Below are 19,834 nucleotides of genomic sequence, written 5' to 3'. Positions count from 1 at the left end.
TAAATGGCTCTACCTCCCCCATCTCCCCCAGCTGCTCATGAAGCACCACCAGAGCCAAGATGCACACCCAGCCTACATGAGGGATATCCCTTGAGTGGCAGGCTCAGGTGGCCAGGGGGATTGAATTTCTGAACCACAAAGTTCTAAAACAATCCAACGGACAGCTCGAGAGTCAACCAAGAACTAGGGTAAGGTTAAATGATAAGGTTCAACTCCTATACAGAGCCACTTCTTCAAGACCACTAGAGATAACTGCTTCACATAATACCAGAAACAAACACAGAAAACCAAGCAAAATGAGGAAACAGAGGAACATGTTCCATAAAGCAACAAGATAAAACCCCAGAAAAAAAATCTTAATGAAACAGAGATAAGTAATTTACTGAATAAAGAGTTTGAATTAATGGCCATAAAGATAGTCACCAAAATCAGAAGAAGAATAAGTGAACATACCTGGAACTTCAACAAAGAGATAGAAAATACAAGAAAGTACCAAATTGAGCTCACAGAGCTAAACAATATAATATATGAACCAAAAAATACAGTAGAGAGAATAAAAAAAAAAATAGATCCGTGACCTAGAAGACAGGATAGTGGAAACCACTGAAACAAAACAGAAAAAAAAAAAAAAAAAAAAGGAAATTTTAAAAGATGATTGTAGCTTAAGGGACCTGTGAGACGACATCAAACATACTAACATTCAAATTATAGGAATCCCAGGAGAGAAGAGAGAAAAAAGGGTCAAAAAACTTATTTGAACAGACGATAACTAAAAATTTCCCTAACCTAGGAGAGGTAATAAACACCTAAGTTCAGGAGTCCCAAATAAGAGTAACCTCAAATGATCCACACCAAGATGCATTATAATTAAAATGTCAAAAGCTAAAAATAAAGAGAGAGTCCTAAAACAGTAAGAGAAAAAGTTATATTCAAGGGAAATTCCATAAGACTATCTATTGATTTTTCAGCAGAAACTTTACAGGCCAGAAGATAGTGTCATGATACATTCAAAATGCAAAAAGAAAACTTCCAACCAAGAATGTTCTATCTGTCAAGGCTATAATTCAGAATTGAAAAAAACAAAGTTTCTCAGACAAGCAAAAGCTAAGGGAATTTATCACCACTAAACTGACATTAAAATCACTGTTAAAGGGACTTCTTTAAGCTAAAGAGTAAAGGCCATAACCAGAAATAATATATAAAATAAAATAATATATAAAACTACTTATAAAGCTAGTATGAAAGTTAAAAAACAGAAGTGTTAAAATCAACTATATCTACAATAGTTAGATTAGGAATACACAAAAAAAAGATGCAAAATATGATCTCAAAAAAGATAAAACAGGTTGGGGGAGCATAAATAGGGTACAGCCAAACTCAAGTGACTATCAACTTAAAATAGACTGATATCTGATAATAACAATATATGATATCATATATGAATCTCACACTGACCACAAACCAAAAACCTATACTAGATACACAAAAAATAATGAGAAAGGAATCTAAACATAAAACTAAAGAAAGCTATCAAATCACAAAGGAAAAGAGCAAGAGAAGAAAAAAGAAACAGAATAATTACAAAAACAAACAGAAAACAATGAATGTAATGGCAATAAGTACATATATATTAATAATTACTTTAAATATAAATGAACTGGGCAGCCCGGGTGGCTCAGCGCCGCCTTCAGCCCAGGGTGTGATCCTGGAAACCCAGGATCAAGTCCCTCGTCAGGCTCCCTGAATGAAGCCTGCTTCTCCCTCTGCCTGTGTCTCTGCCTCTCTCTCTCTCTCTCTCTCTCTCTCTGTGTGTGTGTGTGTGTGTCTCATGAATGAATAAATAAAATCTTAAAAATAAATAAATGTAAATGAACTAAATTCCCCAATTAAAAAACATAGGTTGGCTGAATGGATAAAAAACAAGATCCATCTAGAAGCTACCAAGAGGAGGCTCAATTCAGATCTAGAGACTCACACAGACTAAAACTGGAGAGATGGAAAAAACTTATTCTATAGCTAATGAAAATAGCATAAATCAAATAGCTAATGATTTAGCAACACTTAAATCAGACAAAATAGACTTTAAGACAAAGACCATAACAAAAGACAAAAGGCATTATATAATGATAAAGGGTGAATCCAACAAGAGGATATAACATTAATAAATATTTATGCACCCGATATAGGAGTACTTAAACATATAAAATAAATATTTACAGACATAAAGGAAGAAATTGATAGCAACAAGATAATAGGAGGAGACTTTAATTTCCCATTTGCATCAATGAATAGATCATTCAGAAAAAAAAAAAACCAAGTAAGGAAGCATTGGCCTTAAACAACATATTAGACCAACTGGATTTAATAAATACAGATTATTCCATTCAAAACCAACATAATACACATTCTTTTCAAGTACACATGAAACATTCTCCAAGATAAATCGTGTTAGGCCACCAAACGAGTCTCAATAAATTTAAGAAGACTGAATTTTATCCAGTATCTTTCCAGATCATAATAGTATGAAATTAGAAATCATTTATAAGTAGAATATTTGAAAAAATACAAATACATGGAGACTAAACAACATGCTACTAAATAACCACAAAGAAATCAAAGAGGAAATTAAAAATACCTTGAGATAAATGAAAATGAAAACACATTTCAAAATCTATAGAATGTAGCAAAGGCATTTCTGAGAGGGGTTCATAGTGATACAGGTCTACCTCAAGAGACAAGAAAAATATCAAATAAACAATCTAACTCTACACCTTAAAAGAACAAATGAAGCTCAAGTTAGTAGGAGGAAGGAAATTATTAAAATCAGAGCAGAAATAAATGAAATAGAGACAAAAAAAAAAACAATTAAGAAGATTAATGAAACTAAAAACTGATTCTTTAAAAAGATAAACAAAAATACCAAACATTTAGCCAAACATGTCCAAAAAAAGAGGACCCAAATAAATAAAATCAGAAGTAAAAGAGAAATTATAACTGACTAAAATAGAAATACAACAGAAATACCACAGAAATACAAAAGATCATAAGATACTACTATGAATATATGTCAAAAAATTGAACAATCTAGAACAACTGGATAAATTATTAGAAACCCACAATCTTTCAAGACTGAATTGTGAAGAAATAGATAATCTGAATATATTGATTACTAGTAAGGAGATTGGATCAGTATTAAAAAGAAAGCTTCCAATGAATAAAAGTCCAGGACCAAATGACTTCACTGATGAATTTTACCAAACATTCAAAGATTTGATACCTATACTTTCTAAACTGTTCAAACAATTGAAAGAAGGGAATACTTCCAAACTAATTTTATAAGGCTGACATTAAGCTGATATCAAGCCAGACAAGATACAAGAAAAAAAGAAAGAAAATACAAGCCAATATCCATGATGAGCATAGATGCAAAAATCCTCAACAAGATATTAGCAAACTTCAACAATATGTTAAAAGAATCATACAGCAAGATCAAGTGCTATTTATTCCAGGAATGTAAGAATGGTTGAACATTTGCAAATCAATCAATGTGATATACACTAACAAAAGGAAAGATAAAAATCATTTGATCACCTCAATAGATGCAGAAAAAGTATTTGACAAAATACAACACCCATTTATGATAAAAACTCTCAACAAAGTAGGTACAGGAAAATGTACCTCAACATAATAAAGACTGTATATGACAGACCCACAGCTAACATTATACTCCAAGATCAGGAACAGGAAAAGATGTTCATTCTCACCACTCTTAGTTAACATACTATTGAAAGTTCTTGCAATTAAGCAAGAAAAAGAAGTAAAAAGGAAAACTCATTATTTGTGAATGACATGATACTATATGTAGAAAATCCTAAAGAAACCAACAAAAACATTCAATAAATAAATAAATAAATAAATAAATAAATAAAGCCAACAAAAACTATAACTAATAAATGAATTCAATGAAGTTGCAGATACAAAATTAATACACAGAAATCCATTGCATTTCTATAAACATATAATGAACTATCAGAAAAAGAAATTAAGAAAAAAATCCCATTCACAATTGCATTCAAAAGAGTATAATACCTAGGAATAAATTTAACCAAGAAGGTACAAGACAAATACAACATTGATGAAAAAAATGTAAGACACATATAAATGGGACTATATACCATGCTCATGGATTGAAAGAACTAATGTTAAAATTTCCATTTTACCCAAAGCAATATACAGATTCCATGTGATCCCTATAAAAAAAAACAATGGCCCTGGGCAGCCAGGGTGGCTGAGCAGTTTAGCGCCGCCTTTGGCCGAGGCCATGATCCTGGAGACCCAGGATCAAGTCCCACATCAGGCTCCCTGCATGGAGCCTGCTTCTCCCTCTGCCTGTGTCTTTGCCTCTCTCTCTCTCTCTCTCTCTCTCTTTCTCTCTCTCTCTCTCTGTGTCTCATGAATAAATAAATAAAATCTTTAAAAATAAATAAATAAATGAAAACACTAACTCAGAAAGATTTATGCAGTCTTATGTTTATCGCAGTATAATTTATAATAACCAAAATACAGAAGCAATCTAAGTGTCCATTGACAGATGAATGGATAAAGAAGAAATGGTATATATCTATCCATCTATTTATCATAATGTAATATTGTTCAGCTATAAAAAAGAGTAAAGTCTTGCTATTTGTGACAATATGGATGGACCTGGAGGATATTTGTTGATAAAATAAATCAGATAGTGAAAGACAAATACTATAAGATTTCATTTATACGTGTAATCTAAAAAACAAAACAAACACAAAAAAACAAGACAAAACTCTATATCTATGTTCACAGATAAAGAGAACAGACTGACAGTTTTCTAGAGAGGCAAACTGGGGGAGGGCAGAATTGGTGAAGGACATCAAGAGATATAAAACCCCAGTTATAAAGTAAGTAAGTCATGAAATGTAATATACAACACAAGGAACATAGGTAATATTGTAATAACTTTACATTTACATAGAGACAGATGGCAAGTAAACTTATATGGTGATGATATCAAAATGTATTAAATGTCAAATTACTATGTTGTACACCTGAAACTAATATGTGTTCCAATTATACTTCAATTTAAAATACCAGAAACTCTAATCAAATTATAAAACAATGAAAAAAAAAAATTATAAAACAATGAATTTCATTGGCTCACATAACAGAAAACCAGTTAGGTTGGATTTAATTTTATTCCTCTGACTCCCCCTCCTCTCAGTGTGAGTTTAACCTAAGGCTTATTTTCCTTATGGCCATAAGGCAAGTGCCAATAGCAACAAAGAAATACATATTTTTGTTGATATCCATATATTCTTTGACTTTTTGTGACTTTTCTCATAAAAGAAGGTTCTTTTTCTTCTACCCAGGAAAAAATCTTTTAAATCCAACTGACATAGCCCTTCTGATGCTGAGACAATCCCTGGTTAAGGAAATAACACCCCATGACTGGCTTAGGCTGATCAAGAGCTGCCCTTCACTCTGGAATCAGTTCTCTAAGCCATAGGTAGACAAACTTTTTCTTTGTAAACCATGCAGTCTCTGTAATCACTACTCAACTCTGCCATTATAGCATGAAAGTAGACATAAAGAACATATGCATAAATGAGTATGGTTGTGTTTCAATAAAATTTTCTTACAGACTCTGAAGTTTGAGTTTCATATGATTTTCATGTGGCAAAATATTAATATTCTTTTTATTATTTTTCAATTTTGTAAAATGTAATAACCATTCTGAGCCCATAGGCCTGACAAAAACAGACAGTGGTTCATACTGGCATATGGGATATAATTTGCTGACCTATTACTCTATTACTTTACTGTGTACAATGGAAAGAGGTAGAATGTAATTTTGGAAATCAGCCATACTATTCATTATAATCATCTCTAAAGTCCTTTTCAACTCTGAAAATAGCTGATAGTATAAAATATTTATATCTCACTCCTTTGGAGATAAGTAGTTATAATATCTTTGAATTAATTTGAAACAAATGAAATTATAAATTGCCAACATATGTGACTTTACATTAAGAGGGAAAAATGTATATAAAATATGCCACATATACTTCATAATGGGAGTTGTAAAGTTAAATACCAGAAGGATGCCACTGCACAGTGGGATCACAGCTTCATCTGTAAGCCATAATGTGTATCCACAGTTCAATATTTTAATCAAAATCAAATGAATCATATAAAACCCCATGTATATGGTTATGATTTTTGGTTCTTACCAAAGTACAGTCTTTCTTACGCACTACAAAAACCCATAAGTCACTGCTTCAGTCATTCAGAAATAAGGTCTTTATTTGAAACAGTTACATAAGAGAAAGTAAATAGAAAAAGAATGATCATCTGCTTGTTAGCCACACAGAAATATACAGTAAACTCCTCTGAGGTATAACTGCATCAAATATATCTTAACTAGAAAAATTAATCATCTTGCTTAAGAATGTAACTTATCAACTGAGGTGAGATTTAAGTACCAATGGGAGTCTGATTCACTAATCACTTTCATTGTTCTCTTCACCACTATAATATATATTAGTATTAACCTTGAAAAGTAGGAAAGGATAATGAACCATAATGGCTTTGGGCCCAAAATCAAGGCCTACAATCTCAGACGGCTATGATGTCTAAATAATACAGTCTAGCTGCCAAAGCACAATGCCAGGATCTGGGTGATATCAGGAGAAGCAAGAAGGAAAAGGATAAATAGGTCACACTCTTCTAGCACTAAGCAGGCTCTAAGAACACTAGTAGCATTTGTGTAAAAAGTCCTCAGAAAATGAAAAAAAAATTATTTTTCATTCTAATCAGTTATTTTTTTATGATCAATCCATCTTGGCCACTGAATGAAAACCTCTAGAGATCATGAGATTTTACAGATTCTATGTAAATATCTGCCTTATCTTAAAAGATAATTATATGAATTCTTTGTCTTAAAAAACCCATTTCCTTAACTCTACAAGATGTTGGGAGAGGAGTGAGAAATAGGAAGGGTCTAAATTCAACAGTTTGGTTGACAGCACTCACAGGAGTGTATATACTAAAATTGTAAACTACCCTAAGAATACTTACTTTCCAGAACAAGGATGGTAATAGTATGGAGAAGTTAAAAAATATGTGACTATTCCCGTACTCCCAAATCTGCAGATTATATTCAGTGGAGCAAACTTCTACTTTTTCCTTCAATAGAATATTTTAAACAACAAGAGTTGTTGTAATGAGTTGAGAGCTATGATTGAAAATCTGTCCACAGTCCTAACTTTGGTTTGGTTTTCATTTCTTACTCCCATTGACAGAATTAGGTTAAAGTATACCAGCGCAGAGAGAATATTCCATTACTAATCTTTACAGTGCTGAATTTCAAAGACATTGACAAAGACCATAAAATTGCCTGTAATTTATATAAACATAATTAAGAAGCATTTTAAATGCAATTAATCTCCATCAGAATAAATCACAGTAAGAAAATATATCTGGAGAATTTCGGATTTGAAAAGGTTAAATAATATTTTGAAGGAAGAAGTTTAAATTTATTCTAAGTTCCCTGAAACACTGGAAAATAGACAGTTTTAAATTAACTTTGTCAAAAGAAAATCCTACTTTAATTATACCAGACATTCTTGACAGACCTGCCAGATACAAATGGGATTTTCTCCTGCTAAGTCTACAAAAATCTCTTTAAAGAATTATCTAAGACTCTATTAAAAACATATCAGAAGATTGATATAAAAATCCTTGATTATTCTAAAACAATATCTGGATCATATTTCTCTATTAGAAAATGTCTAGAAAATATTAATGCTACAGAGCCTGTGCATTCACAAAGTTTAAGAGTTTAGAGCCCTTAAAGATAGATATTATATCTAGCTTTTGGAAAATTGAAACTAGTGACTAATATGTTAGTAACTGCCTAACATATAGAAAAACATGATAAATAAGAGGTAAAGAGTTCCAGGTCTTATTGTTAATCACTATTGTCACAAATTATCATGAAATAGAATAAAACAAAACTTATGATTAAAGGTTAATAAGAGAAATTATTCCTATTGCTGTATCACCTATGCTACATCACTTCATTTTATCTGTTTATAAAACAGGTGGAGTGTATCCTCCTATCTCATAAGGTTACTGTGATAATAAAATATAATGAATGTGAAAATACCTTACAAAATTAGAAGTCTTAAAAATGTAAAGTATACTTACTACACACTTAATAATACAGCTCAATTGTCACAAAGTAAAGATAGCAATGAGTAAACAGTAAGAAAATAATTATAAACTATAGGAAGAAAAATATCTTAAGATTTTATTGAGGGCAGAAATAAATATCTATGAATTACATAAGACAAATTACAATTACTCAAAGAGAGACTCTCTTCTCATTAATGAGTGAAAAGAAATTTAAGGTAACAAGGATCAACAAGTATTTTAATCATATTTTTAATGTGGTATTAACTCTAAACTACTGACATCTGAATGGCATTTTACAGACTGCTCTACACTGAAAATGGGACAGTCAAGTTGAGCTACTTTGGAGACATAAAGATACAGACTAATTAGACGAGCAGAAAGAATAAAAGCTATTTGGGGTATCAAGACTTCCATTGAACTACTTTCCTTTGTAAGGATATACTCAGAAAATGTAATTCGCCTTCAGGAGCAAGAATTAACACAGCTAACAACCCTCCCATATCCTACAGAGCTCAGGGAAGGGGGCAGCAGGAGGGAAAGGAAACATAAACTTAGACAATAAAACCGAACTAAAGTGATGAGATGAACAGTTTCTGTCAAATTCATGGGGGATTTCCTGGTAGAAATAAATTTCTGAAGAAAGCATTAGAAACTACATGCTTTAAGAAATTTAAAACCTGGTAAAACTATGAAGGGTACTTTCTGAGGTTAATTTTGCCAGGTGGAGGAACTTGACAGTCTCATTAGATATAGCCAATCCAGAAGTTATTTGGATTAACCCATTTTCAAAGGTAATGCCTTCACTGACATAAACAGCAGAAATGAACTCTATTTGGGGCAAGACCTTAAAATTTCTGAATCTTACTTTCTTCATTTATGAAGTAAGGATAAACGGTCATAATACTAAGCCCAATTTTGTTTTGAGTATCCAAAAGATAGCGTAGAATTAAAAAAAAAGAACTTCCCAAACTGCAAAGTACCATGAAAAGCCCAGCCATTTGGTACGTAATTAAAACATAAAAATGTTTACGGGCTATCATCCAGACCCTATAATGTAAAGCTAATAAATTAGGTTGGGGAACTACCATTCCGGCATTCACAAAAAGTTTGCTAACTCATGTTAACCATTTTCTTTAAGTCTTGATTTAATGCGATCCATTACTGTATCCTGTGTTTTTCTGAAAAGTATATGTATTTAACTTCATATAGTCTTTTTGGCTCTAGTTATATATTCTATTTTATTTTTTTCTAGTTAATGTATTTTGAAAGGAAAGCTCTTTACAGATGTAGTGTGAAGCTCAGGGAAAGAAGGCCTATCTCACCTATTTTTTGTTTTGATTTTGTTTTTACTTAATATTTTAGGCCAAGATATCTTTGCACACTTACTTCTCTTTTCACACATATTGCAATGTATGCATGCCTATCAGCTCCAATGATGAAATAAATAATTTTTAAGTAAATAAATTATCATTAAAATTTGGGCAACATACACTTCAAGCCATTCTCTTTCTTCAGACAGTGGTTGTAATGTAACATAAGGAACACACAGCTTATAGTCAGAGACCTTAGACGGAACAAGGGCCCTAAAAGTCTCAGGATTTCTATATTTTTATTGAAAAAATGAGAATGACACTTACTTTATGAGGCTATTCAGAAGATTAAATTATGCAAACAATTTTAAATATAATATTATCTTACTTATGGAATAGAAAAACATTCACAGAGCTTTGGGTTTTTTCCATTTCTATAATATAATTTAGACATTAAAAAAAAAGACATTAAAGTCTCCCTTAAGTTTTTGTACTTTAAAAATAAATTCAAAAAAAATAAAATAAAATAAATAAAAATAAATTCTACATGGAATTGCTTTCATTAATCTTTTCCAAACTAGAAATTTTTTAAAACTGCCTGAGTCTCTGCTTTATTTTTAAAATCTCCATTAACCATTTCATTTATACTCTCTTAAAACTCTTTTTGTATTATTTTGTTTATACTAAATGTTTTTCTTTCAGATCAAAAGATACAGGAGTGGGATGCCTGGGTGGCTCAGCGGTTAAGCATCTGCCTTCGGCTCAGGGCGTGACTGGGGAACCAGGATCAAGTCCCACATCGGGCTCCCTGCACGGAGCCTGCTTCTCCCTCTGCCTGTGTCTCTGCCTCTCTCTGTATCTCTCATGAATAAATAAATAAAATCTTTAAAAAAAAAAAAGATACAGGAGTTCTTTCCTCTGTTTCTAGAGTAACAGTGAGATACTTCATAAACATAACTACTTGTGTTACTTAAACATTATAGACTTCTAATATAAATCTTTCATCCCAGGGCCTAGTCATAATATTCAATATAAAGTAATACCAACTGCATCAGTTGGCATCCTCTGGAATTCATGAGTTCTAGTTCAGTTTAAAATAAATGGCCATACCTTTCTGTTCTATTCTAAATTAACATTTTCCCTATCTACTGATTTTTTTTTATCATTTCATCATTTGAATATTGAAAAAATCCATTTCTAGCTTTGTGGGTTTTTTCCTTCTATTTTCTGATGGTGACAGCTTACGCACAATAGTGAAAAACAATATATCCTAAAGGGGAATCAGGCTATCTAGGTTCTTGTTCTATACCTGCCACTGACAAATTAGACCACATTTCTCTGAGATTCAACTTCTTTTATCTTAAATAAGTAGGTAGAAAATAGTTATTTTTAAGGTCTTATATGCTGATCATAAGAATTAACTTTCCAAAGGTACACATAATATAGAATTATAAGGAAAGGGGAGTAACAAAAATCAGCTATACCCATAAGAGTGAAATAGACTAAGGGAAAAAAAGATATACCTGCAATTTCTTCTAAAGTGTTGGCATGCATGTCCAGCAACACAGTTCCATTCAGAATACAACTTCTCAGCTCAAACAAGCTGTGCAATGAAAGAGTAGCCACGTAGGGCTTGCTCCACCTTTCTCCTCCATCTTCCACATCTTCTTCAAACTTCAACCACCTACACAAATAAATATTATCAGCACATTGAATATTATATTATAGATGAAAGATCCTTTGTCCCAAAAATAAAAAGTAGAAACAAAGATATTCACAATGCTTCTTGGTTTTGTGGGTTTGGAAGTAAAAACTAGTTGAAGTCATTTGGTTTATTTCATTTTAATTCCATTTAACAAGCATTCTTTTTGTCACGGAAGGTTGTATAGAAAACAAAACAAAACAAAAATCCTCAAATGTTATTTTTATTAGTTTGTTGAGCTCTGAAAAAAATTTTAATATAATGTTTATTCAGTGGTCACAATGAATTTGCTATAGAATTAACAGACTATACTTCATAGAAGGAAAAAGATGCAAAAGAAAATGAAAGAATACTCATTTTTCTTCAATGGGAAGTCTTAAAATGGAATATTTGAGTCTCTTGGTAGTTTTTCCATTCAATTTTTAGGAAAGCTAGGATACTTTGGGGCCTATTCTGTAGAAAAATATGTATTAGGCCTACTTGGATGAAATGTAGTTATTGCAGTCATTTCCTAGGGACTACAGAAACCTATGAGAAGGAGGCTAGCCTCCAATCCTGGAGCCTTCCTGTCCAGATGGAGAACAGAAGCTTGATGTCAAGACTGCCTTCTTGGAGTGAAATGAGTAATAATATCTGAATTTGTTTAAGTAAGATAAATGGAAGGAATAAAGAGAAACCAATGATTCCACTGCTCTGGCATAAGCACTAAATCTCTTATTCTTTTAGGCATCTAATCTAATAGATGACCAATTTAATTCTACCATTTTTAAAAAAGATTTCATTTATTTATTTGAGAGAGAGACAGAGATAGAGACAGAGATAGCACAAGCTGGGAGGAGAGGGAGAAGCAGGGTTCCTGCTGAGAAGGGAGACTGATGACACAGGGCACAATCCCAAGACTCTGCTGAGATCATGACCTGAGCTGAAGGTAGACACCCAACCGACTGAGCCACCCAGGAGCCCCTAATTCCACCATTTTTAATGTACCCTATATAAAGCCTAAATTGCCTTTCCACCTCTTCCCTCCAACATTTTCCTCATTTCTTCTCTCCTTAGTCATTTTTACCCTAACTTCCTCTCTTCATGCAAAATCACTCAGATTCTCCATGAAATATTGTATTATTGTTTTATGTAGTCAAATGATCTACCTCCAACAAAGGAGAAATATGTTACAGTAACTTGTTATGGAATCAGTGGGTCAGCCAAAAGTAACTAACCAAAAGGGCTAGTCAGAATGATTAATGTACAAAGTTCCAAGAAAGATAAAGAAAGCTATGTATACATCCTCATGTTAAGGAAGCAGAAGTTGTCAGGAAATGAAAAGGAAACCAATAGGGAAGAATAGCTGTGCCTGCCAAGAGTTGACAGACAGCGAATACCTATACCTATCATAAGTTTATAAGATGCTTGAAGACTGAAAAAATTTATATTTAAGCTCCAAATCACTGACCGTATTTCTTCAATGCTGGCAATTTTATAGAATATTTTTGTGAATACATTTGGGAATTTTTTATATTAATGCTTCTTAATGATTTTCAGGCCTTGATAGGGCCATAATACTTTATAAATCATGTGGTGATCATTAGTACTGTTCATTAACTAGTTGTCCCTTTCTACCTGGTAGAGAATAGGATATCACTACCTGCCTTTTTTTGACTGAGACCATGTGACTATTGACTAGTTCTAGACAATGAATTGTGAGCAGAAATTATGAGTGTCACTTCCAGACTGTGTTTTTACCCCTTTTCCTATTTGATTTGTTTTCATACTGTTGAAATTTGGGAGTTCACTACATATTTTAGATATAGTATTTTTGTCAAATACATGGTTTACAAATATTTTCTCATTGTCTATAGCTTGTCCTTATCCTCCTAACATGATCTTTCACAGCACAAAGGTTTTAATTTTGGTGAAGTCCAATTTATGGATATTTTCTCTTATGGATTGTGCTTTGATATCATATCTAAAAATTCATCATCGGGGATCCCTGGGTGGCTCAGTGGTTTAGCGCCTGCCTTTGGCCCATGGCATGATCCTGGAGTCCCGGGATCGAGTCCTGCATCAGGCTCCTGACATGGATCCTGCTTCTCTCTCTGCCTGTATCTCTGCCCTCCCTCTCTGTCTATCATGAATAAATAAATAAAGTCTTTTAAAAAATAAAAATTCATCATCTAGGTCCTAAGTCCTAGGACTTTCTCCTATATTTTTCTCTCAAATTTGTATAGCTTTATGTTTTACATTTAGATTTATGATTTATTCTGAATTAATTTTATATACACTATGAGGTATTGAATTTTTTTTTGCCTATAGATCTATAGTTGTTCCAGAACTACTGATGAAAAGACAATTCTTTTTCATGAAACAGCTTTCCCTTTGTCAAAAATCAGGTAGCCATACATGGGTTGGTCTTTCTCAGTTCTCTATTCTGCTCCATTGATCTATGTGTCTCTCTGAAAAGAAATTTTAAAGACAAATCTAAAAGGTATCTTCCTTCCTTTAGCATAATTTCCTCCATGTTGGAGGCTTGGTCCTTTAGAAAAGAAGAATGGAGTCTCTGGGAATTCCAGTTTGGTAGTTAAGATAATCAAATATATGGATGCTAGTTTGATTTAGCCATAGATTTTATGAATATTATAGGAAAAAGCATAAGATACTTTCCATAAAAAGAAACTCACAAGTTACAAATATCAAGTTTCTAAACATTTCAAGATTCGGTGCTTCAGGCCAACTTCAGAATGATGCCAAAAGCTTTAAGAGCTGTTTAATTATTTTTAAAAGACTATATAAAAAATCATATATATCCTATACATGTATTCTCTCTCTACACACATACACAAATACAAAAGTGTATCTCTCTTTTCTGCTTCTTTATTACATTTCATATTTCAAAGATAGAAATTAAGAGGTCTGGGAACACACCAAATCCTGTTTAAAGATTTGTAGTAAAAAAAAAAAGATTTGTAGTCACTGGATAGACAGTTGCAAAATGCCTGGTTGCGGTTAATGACCTAAACTGCTGCAATTTATTCCAGCTTTCAAATAAACTCAGTTGACATTTATTTGAACGGCAAACTACAGCAAACAACAGTCTCACAGGTATGAATGAGAAGTAATGACCAATGAGAAGAATCAAAACTGTAGGCCAATTGTATGACATTTTTCTCTGGGGGAGGAGCAGAGTTAAACTCTGAGATTGTCTGATTTTGCTAACGTGTATCTGGATCTGTTTTCATCCATGATTAACACATTGGAATCTCCTTCTACTGAACAGCAACAACATAAAATAGGTGTTTCATGAATTCTTTGAGGATTAAGAGATGATAATCTCTTCTGCATTACTCATATTAAAAATCTACAAAATAAAATTCTTCTATAAATTAGAAATAGATGTTCTCCTTAGAAATTAACTCCTGTTTTTTCGATTCCCACCAATCCCTTTAAGTTTTTCTAGGAATTTTTATTCTGATTCTACCCAAATAGAAAGTAAAATACCATCCAAAATTATACCCTTGGGAGAAGTTATAGATTCTTAAAAGAAAACATCCTCATTTGGGTAGAGTTGAGGCTACAGATGGTGGAGGAGGGACATGATTAGGGTGGAGACAATAACATATGAAATCATAAAGTGCCTATTTTAAAGGGAAAGGGGAAGTGAAATATATCCAAACCTAAAACTATTAACTATTTTTAAAGAGATTTTTTAAAGATTTTATTTATTTATTAGAGAGAGAGAGAGCACAAACAGTGGGAGAGGCAGAGGGACAAGCAGACTCCTCACTGAGAGGGGAGCCTGACTTGGGGCTCCATCCCTGAGATCATGACCTGAGCCAAAGTCAGAGGCTCAACCCACTGAGCCACTCAGGTGCCCCTAGCTGTCCTTAATCCATATTATCTTCACATCTCACATCTCATGGAAAAATCTTGATGACTTAAACCTTTACTAATTTTGAATATAAAATGCCTTCACAGCATCAATAAAACTGTTTTGATGCAATAATCCTTTTTGATACTACCATGTATGTATTAGAGGCTAACTGCTACTCCCTGTTTTGCCTCTTTTGAGCTCATTTGTGGGAAGCACTTTTAAAGGGCAACTACAGTGAGTCAAACATGTTGTCTTCATAATTGCACAGCTGTGGTATCTTTGCATGATTTTCTATTAATAACATTATATGTTATTTATAAGCAGGACATTGTAATTGTGTTGATTTCATTAGCCCTTGTCATATGGCTTCTTTTGGGGTTTTTAAAAGTGAACAGCTGGTTTTCACAAACATTTATTAAATAATTATGATTCAAAAATTTAGCTTCAAAATCTAAAACTTTGCTCAAGTTTTACTTGGCAACAACAGTGGACATGAATTATTCAAGATGTGATATGTGACAGGTGCAATGTGCTGATAAAATATTCTTTTTATTGCTACTATTAGGGTAGAAAATTATTAATCCCCCTAGAATATTAATCAAAATAAATAAGTGCTTCAAATAGCTATGCTAATGATTTATTAGAATTAAATTTCATTTGGAAAATCAGATGGAGTCCTAAATTAACTAAAATTAATCTTTTCAGATGAACTAGGGCAACCAGAACAAAATTACTTCTGCCACTTTAAAACTCACTACATTTCTAAATCCTCAATAAATACACTCTGTTCTTCCCTGATGTATTGTGTCTGAGCCAAAATTCATCTATCCTCCTCTTCAATGTCTGTTACTATTTTGATTGCTCATCAGATGTCTCCTTGAACCTCAAATAGCTGTACCATGCATAAGGTTCCAGAAGCATGGCTAAGAACACAGGTCCTATTTAATAACAGAGAACACTAATAATTAACTGGATCAACTCTTCTTTATAAATGAATAACAATACATTTTGATGGTTTAAGATAAACATGTTGTTTAGGTTAATCCAGGAGAGCATGAAAAATTCTACCTGCTCATCTATGATAAAGTGAAGCGGCTAGATTCTAGTCTTGTCCTGCCATCATAGAGCTTCATGAGAGTGAGCAAGTCACAAGAAAGTTACTGCTTAAAAGGAACAGATCACCAACCATTTTACAAATAGGTGAATTACTCCTGACAGAACACACATCCCAATCTTACTTCTCAGCTCTATCATGTAGGGTGACAGCAAAGAAAGGAATACATAAGAAATGCTTACAAAAAAGTACTTTGCAGCAATAAAGAGACTCAAACTAATCAGACCTTCATAGTCATCATACCTCAAAGATCCCTCTTCTTCCTGCCACCCAGGAATATCTAGTATTTCTTCCACCTAGTTGAAGATAGATGCTTCCAGCCTTAAACAAGGAGGTATGCACTTTTACTGCTGGGATTTACCCCAAAGATACAGATGCAGTGAAACGCCAGGACACTTGCACCCCGATGTTTATAGCAGCAATGTCCACAATAGCCAAACTGTGTCCATCAAAAGATGAATGGATAAAGAAGCTGTGGTCTATGTATACAATGGAATATTACTCAGCCATTAGAAATGACAAATACCCACCATTTGCTTTGACGTGGATGGAACCGGAGGGTATTATGCTGAGTGAAATAAGTCAATCGGAGAAGGGCAAACATTATATGGTCTCATTCATTTGGGGAATATAAAAAATAGTGGAAGGGAATAAAGGGGAAAGGAGAAAAATGAGTGGGAAATGTCAGAAAGGGAGACAGAACATGAGAGACTCCTAACTAGGGGTGGTAGAAGGGGAGGTGGACGGGGGGTGGAGGTGACTGGGTGACGGGCACTGAGGGGGGCACTTGATGGGATGAGCACTGGGTGTTATTCTATATGTTGGCAAATTGAACACCAATAAAAAATAAATTTATAAAAAAAAAGTAGGTATGCACTTTAAATTCCTTGTCGACAACTCTTTAATCATGAGAGAGCAAAGTTACAATGCTAATTGGTGGAGAAAATTATCATACATTGGTTTTCTGCCATCAAAGAAAAAAGATGACTATTCATACTTGAAAAAGTGCAAAGCACTTAGTCTTTGATGCAGTTGGAAAAAAATAGGGTAAATGGTTCTTAAGCTTAAAATCTACCAAGTCATATAAAACTACTTCAAATTTGGTTCTATATTCAAAATATTATAATAGCTTCAGAAAGAAAATGATTAACCTACAAGATTTTTTCACTAAAAAGGGGAATTTAGACAAAATAACATACCCCTAATTTAAAGTATTAAAAAAGGAACGTAAAGAAAATGATTTGGCATAAAATAGGTAAAGGGAATGAACAGTTAGTTCACAGGAAAAAAAAATAAAGCATATAAAAAGATGTTCAATCTTACTAATATTTTTAAGAATGTAAATTACAACAAGAAGATTTACTTTTCATCTATAAAATTAGCAAAGAAATGTAAAAGTTTGATGATTTAGTCTCACAAGGGTTTGAGGAAAATAAGCACTCTCGTACACTGTTTATAGATGTATGAATTACCAAAACATTTTATAAAGGGGATTTCGCAGTATCTATCAAAATTTAAAAGCCTGCTCTCCTTGGTACATAAGTTCCACTGTTAGAAATTCACCTTACCTAACTATGTACAAAATAACACCAAAACAGATATGTAAAAGATCACTGCAGCAATGTTTGTAGCAAAAATATAAAATAACCTAAATCCCTATCAAGAGTAGCTAAATAAAGTTTATCCATATTGTTAAATTTAATGCGATCGTTAAAAAGATTGAGTAATCTGTACTGAAAATATGGAAAATGGTCCAAATATATTATTAAATGAAAAAGTGAGGTATGAACATTATATATCATTCCTATTGTATAAATTTTAAAAGCATATATATTCATGCAGATCTACGTATTAAAATTTTTATGAGAAGATACACAAGAACAGTGATTACCTTTGAAGACAGGTAATGTGAACAAGACTAGAGGATACTTTTGCTTTTTTATCTTTCCATACTTTTGGAATTATAAATACTAGCAGTTCATTTTATTTTATTTTTTAATGTTAACAGAGAGGAACTAGGTAACAGCCATTTTAATTTTCTTCTATTTACTTTTAGTATTTTTTAAATAAAAGAGATCTGTAAAGACTATTTGAAATGTATCAAACAAGAATTAATTAAGCCAATATTATTTATAATATGACTGAACATTTAATTTCACACTAACTCTGGGTAGAGTTAAGGCAATGATTAAATGCAATCAAAAGTTTAATATGATCTAATGATGTACTGTGGCTCTCAGAAGACTGTTCAATCCCTGGGCCACTAACAAATATGGCCAACAAGAAGAATTTCTGACAATGAAAGCTGTGTGACCATGGAAGGGATAACCTAATAAAATAATCAAACCTGTGTCAATGGACGTGTTCAAGTATACCCTGCCTCCTCTTCCTAGAATACCATCCCTTCTGCTTTTCTTCCCAGCTAAGTCCAATTCACCCTTCAAGAGGCATCTCAGGAATCATCTCCTCCAGGAAAGCTATCCTAATCCCTTCTCCACCCTTGTGGTTTAGATCCTTGCTACTCAAAATGTGATCCTCAAACCAAAAACATTAGTGTGACATCAGCTGGAAGCTTACTAGAAATGCAGAAACTGAGACTCCGTGCCTGAGGCCTACTGAATCTATCTATATTACAGCAAGACCCAAGGTGATTTGTATTCACAATAAAATTTGGGAGGCAGTGGCTAATGGAAAACCCGAGGTGTGCCCATAGTTCTTTGTGCACACCTGTATCACAGCATTCATTATACAATATTTATAACTTTGTTTACTTGTCTAAATCCCTCATTAAACTGTGAGATTGTTAAAGGCAAGATCTAAGATTCTTGTTGTTTTTTAGCCATTATACCTGGCACATAATAGATATTTCATAAATGTCTGTTAAATAAATGAGCAAAAAAGCAAAAATGAGTAAATGAAAAGTAAATGCAAAATTTAGCTTATTATTCTTTTATAGCAATTCATTGGGCAGCCTGGGTGGCTCAGCAGTTTAGCACCACCTTCAGCCAGGGTGTGACCTTGGAGACCCGGAATCGAGTCCCACGTCAGGCTCCCTGGGAGGAGCCTGCTTCTCCCTCTGCCTGAGTCTCTGCCTCTCTTTCTCTCTGTGTCTCTCATGAATAAATAAGTAACATCTTAAAAATATATATTTATAGCAATTCATCAATTGCATGGCAATATAGAAATATAGAAATATTAGTTATAGTAGTTTTTTAAAACGTAGTTTTTTAAAAGTTATTTTGAAAAAACACTATGTTTAAGTGTATGCATATCCTAGAAACATTACAAAATATTTTTATCCTCACCAGATAGTACATAAATATATCCAGGACTCTACTTAAAGCCTCTTAAAATGTTTTCCTTTTCTTTAAAAAGTCCCACATTCAAATTATCATATAATATCACTAGTTTTGGCACAGGCCAGCAGTTGAAAAGATAGAAATAAATTACTTTTAAATTCCTATTGTTTTCCTGATGACACACAAATTATGCCACTGTTGATCTTTCAGGCTGCAGCTGTTGCTGGCTCTGCGTCACTGTTTACTATAATTGCTGCCTTCAGATTTCATTCTGACCCATATCCCATTACAGGATATGCCCAGGCCAGATGAGCAATT

General features: G+C 33.0%; 1 protein-coding gene across 8 annotated transcripts in view; it reads right to left on the bottom strand.

The window, feature by feature from the left end:
• Window positions 1-19,834, bottom strand: part of SLC4A10 (solute carrier family 4 member 10) — a 286,086-nt gene that overhangs the window by 125,195 nt on the left and 141,057 nt on the right. For all 8 annotated transcript variants that reach the window (XM_049106281.1, XM_025471057.3, XM_049106286.1 and 5 more), the window contains exon 5: window positions 11,060-11,220. In XM_049106281.1, the coding sequence (XP_048962238.1) occupies window positions 11,060-11,220 (161 nt within the window). The remainder of the gene's footprint in view (window positions 1-11,059; window positions 11,221-19,834) is intronic.

Source organism: Canis lupus, chromosome 36 (assembly GCF_003254725.2).
Source record: "Canis lupus dingo isolate Sandy chromosome 36, ASM325472v2, whole genome shotgun sequence".
Lineage (NCBI taxonomy): Eukaryota > Metazoa > Chordata > Mammalia > Carnivora > Canidae > Canis > Canis lupus.
Note: the sequence above shows the minus strand (reverse complement) of the source record. Positions and strands in the feature narration are given on the sequence as shown.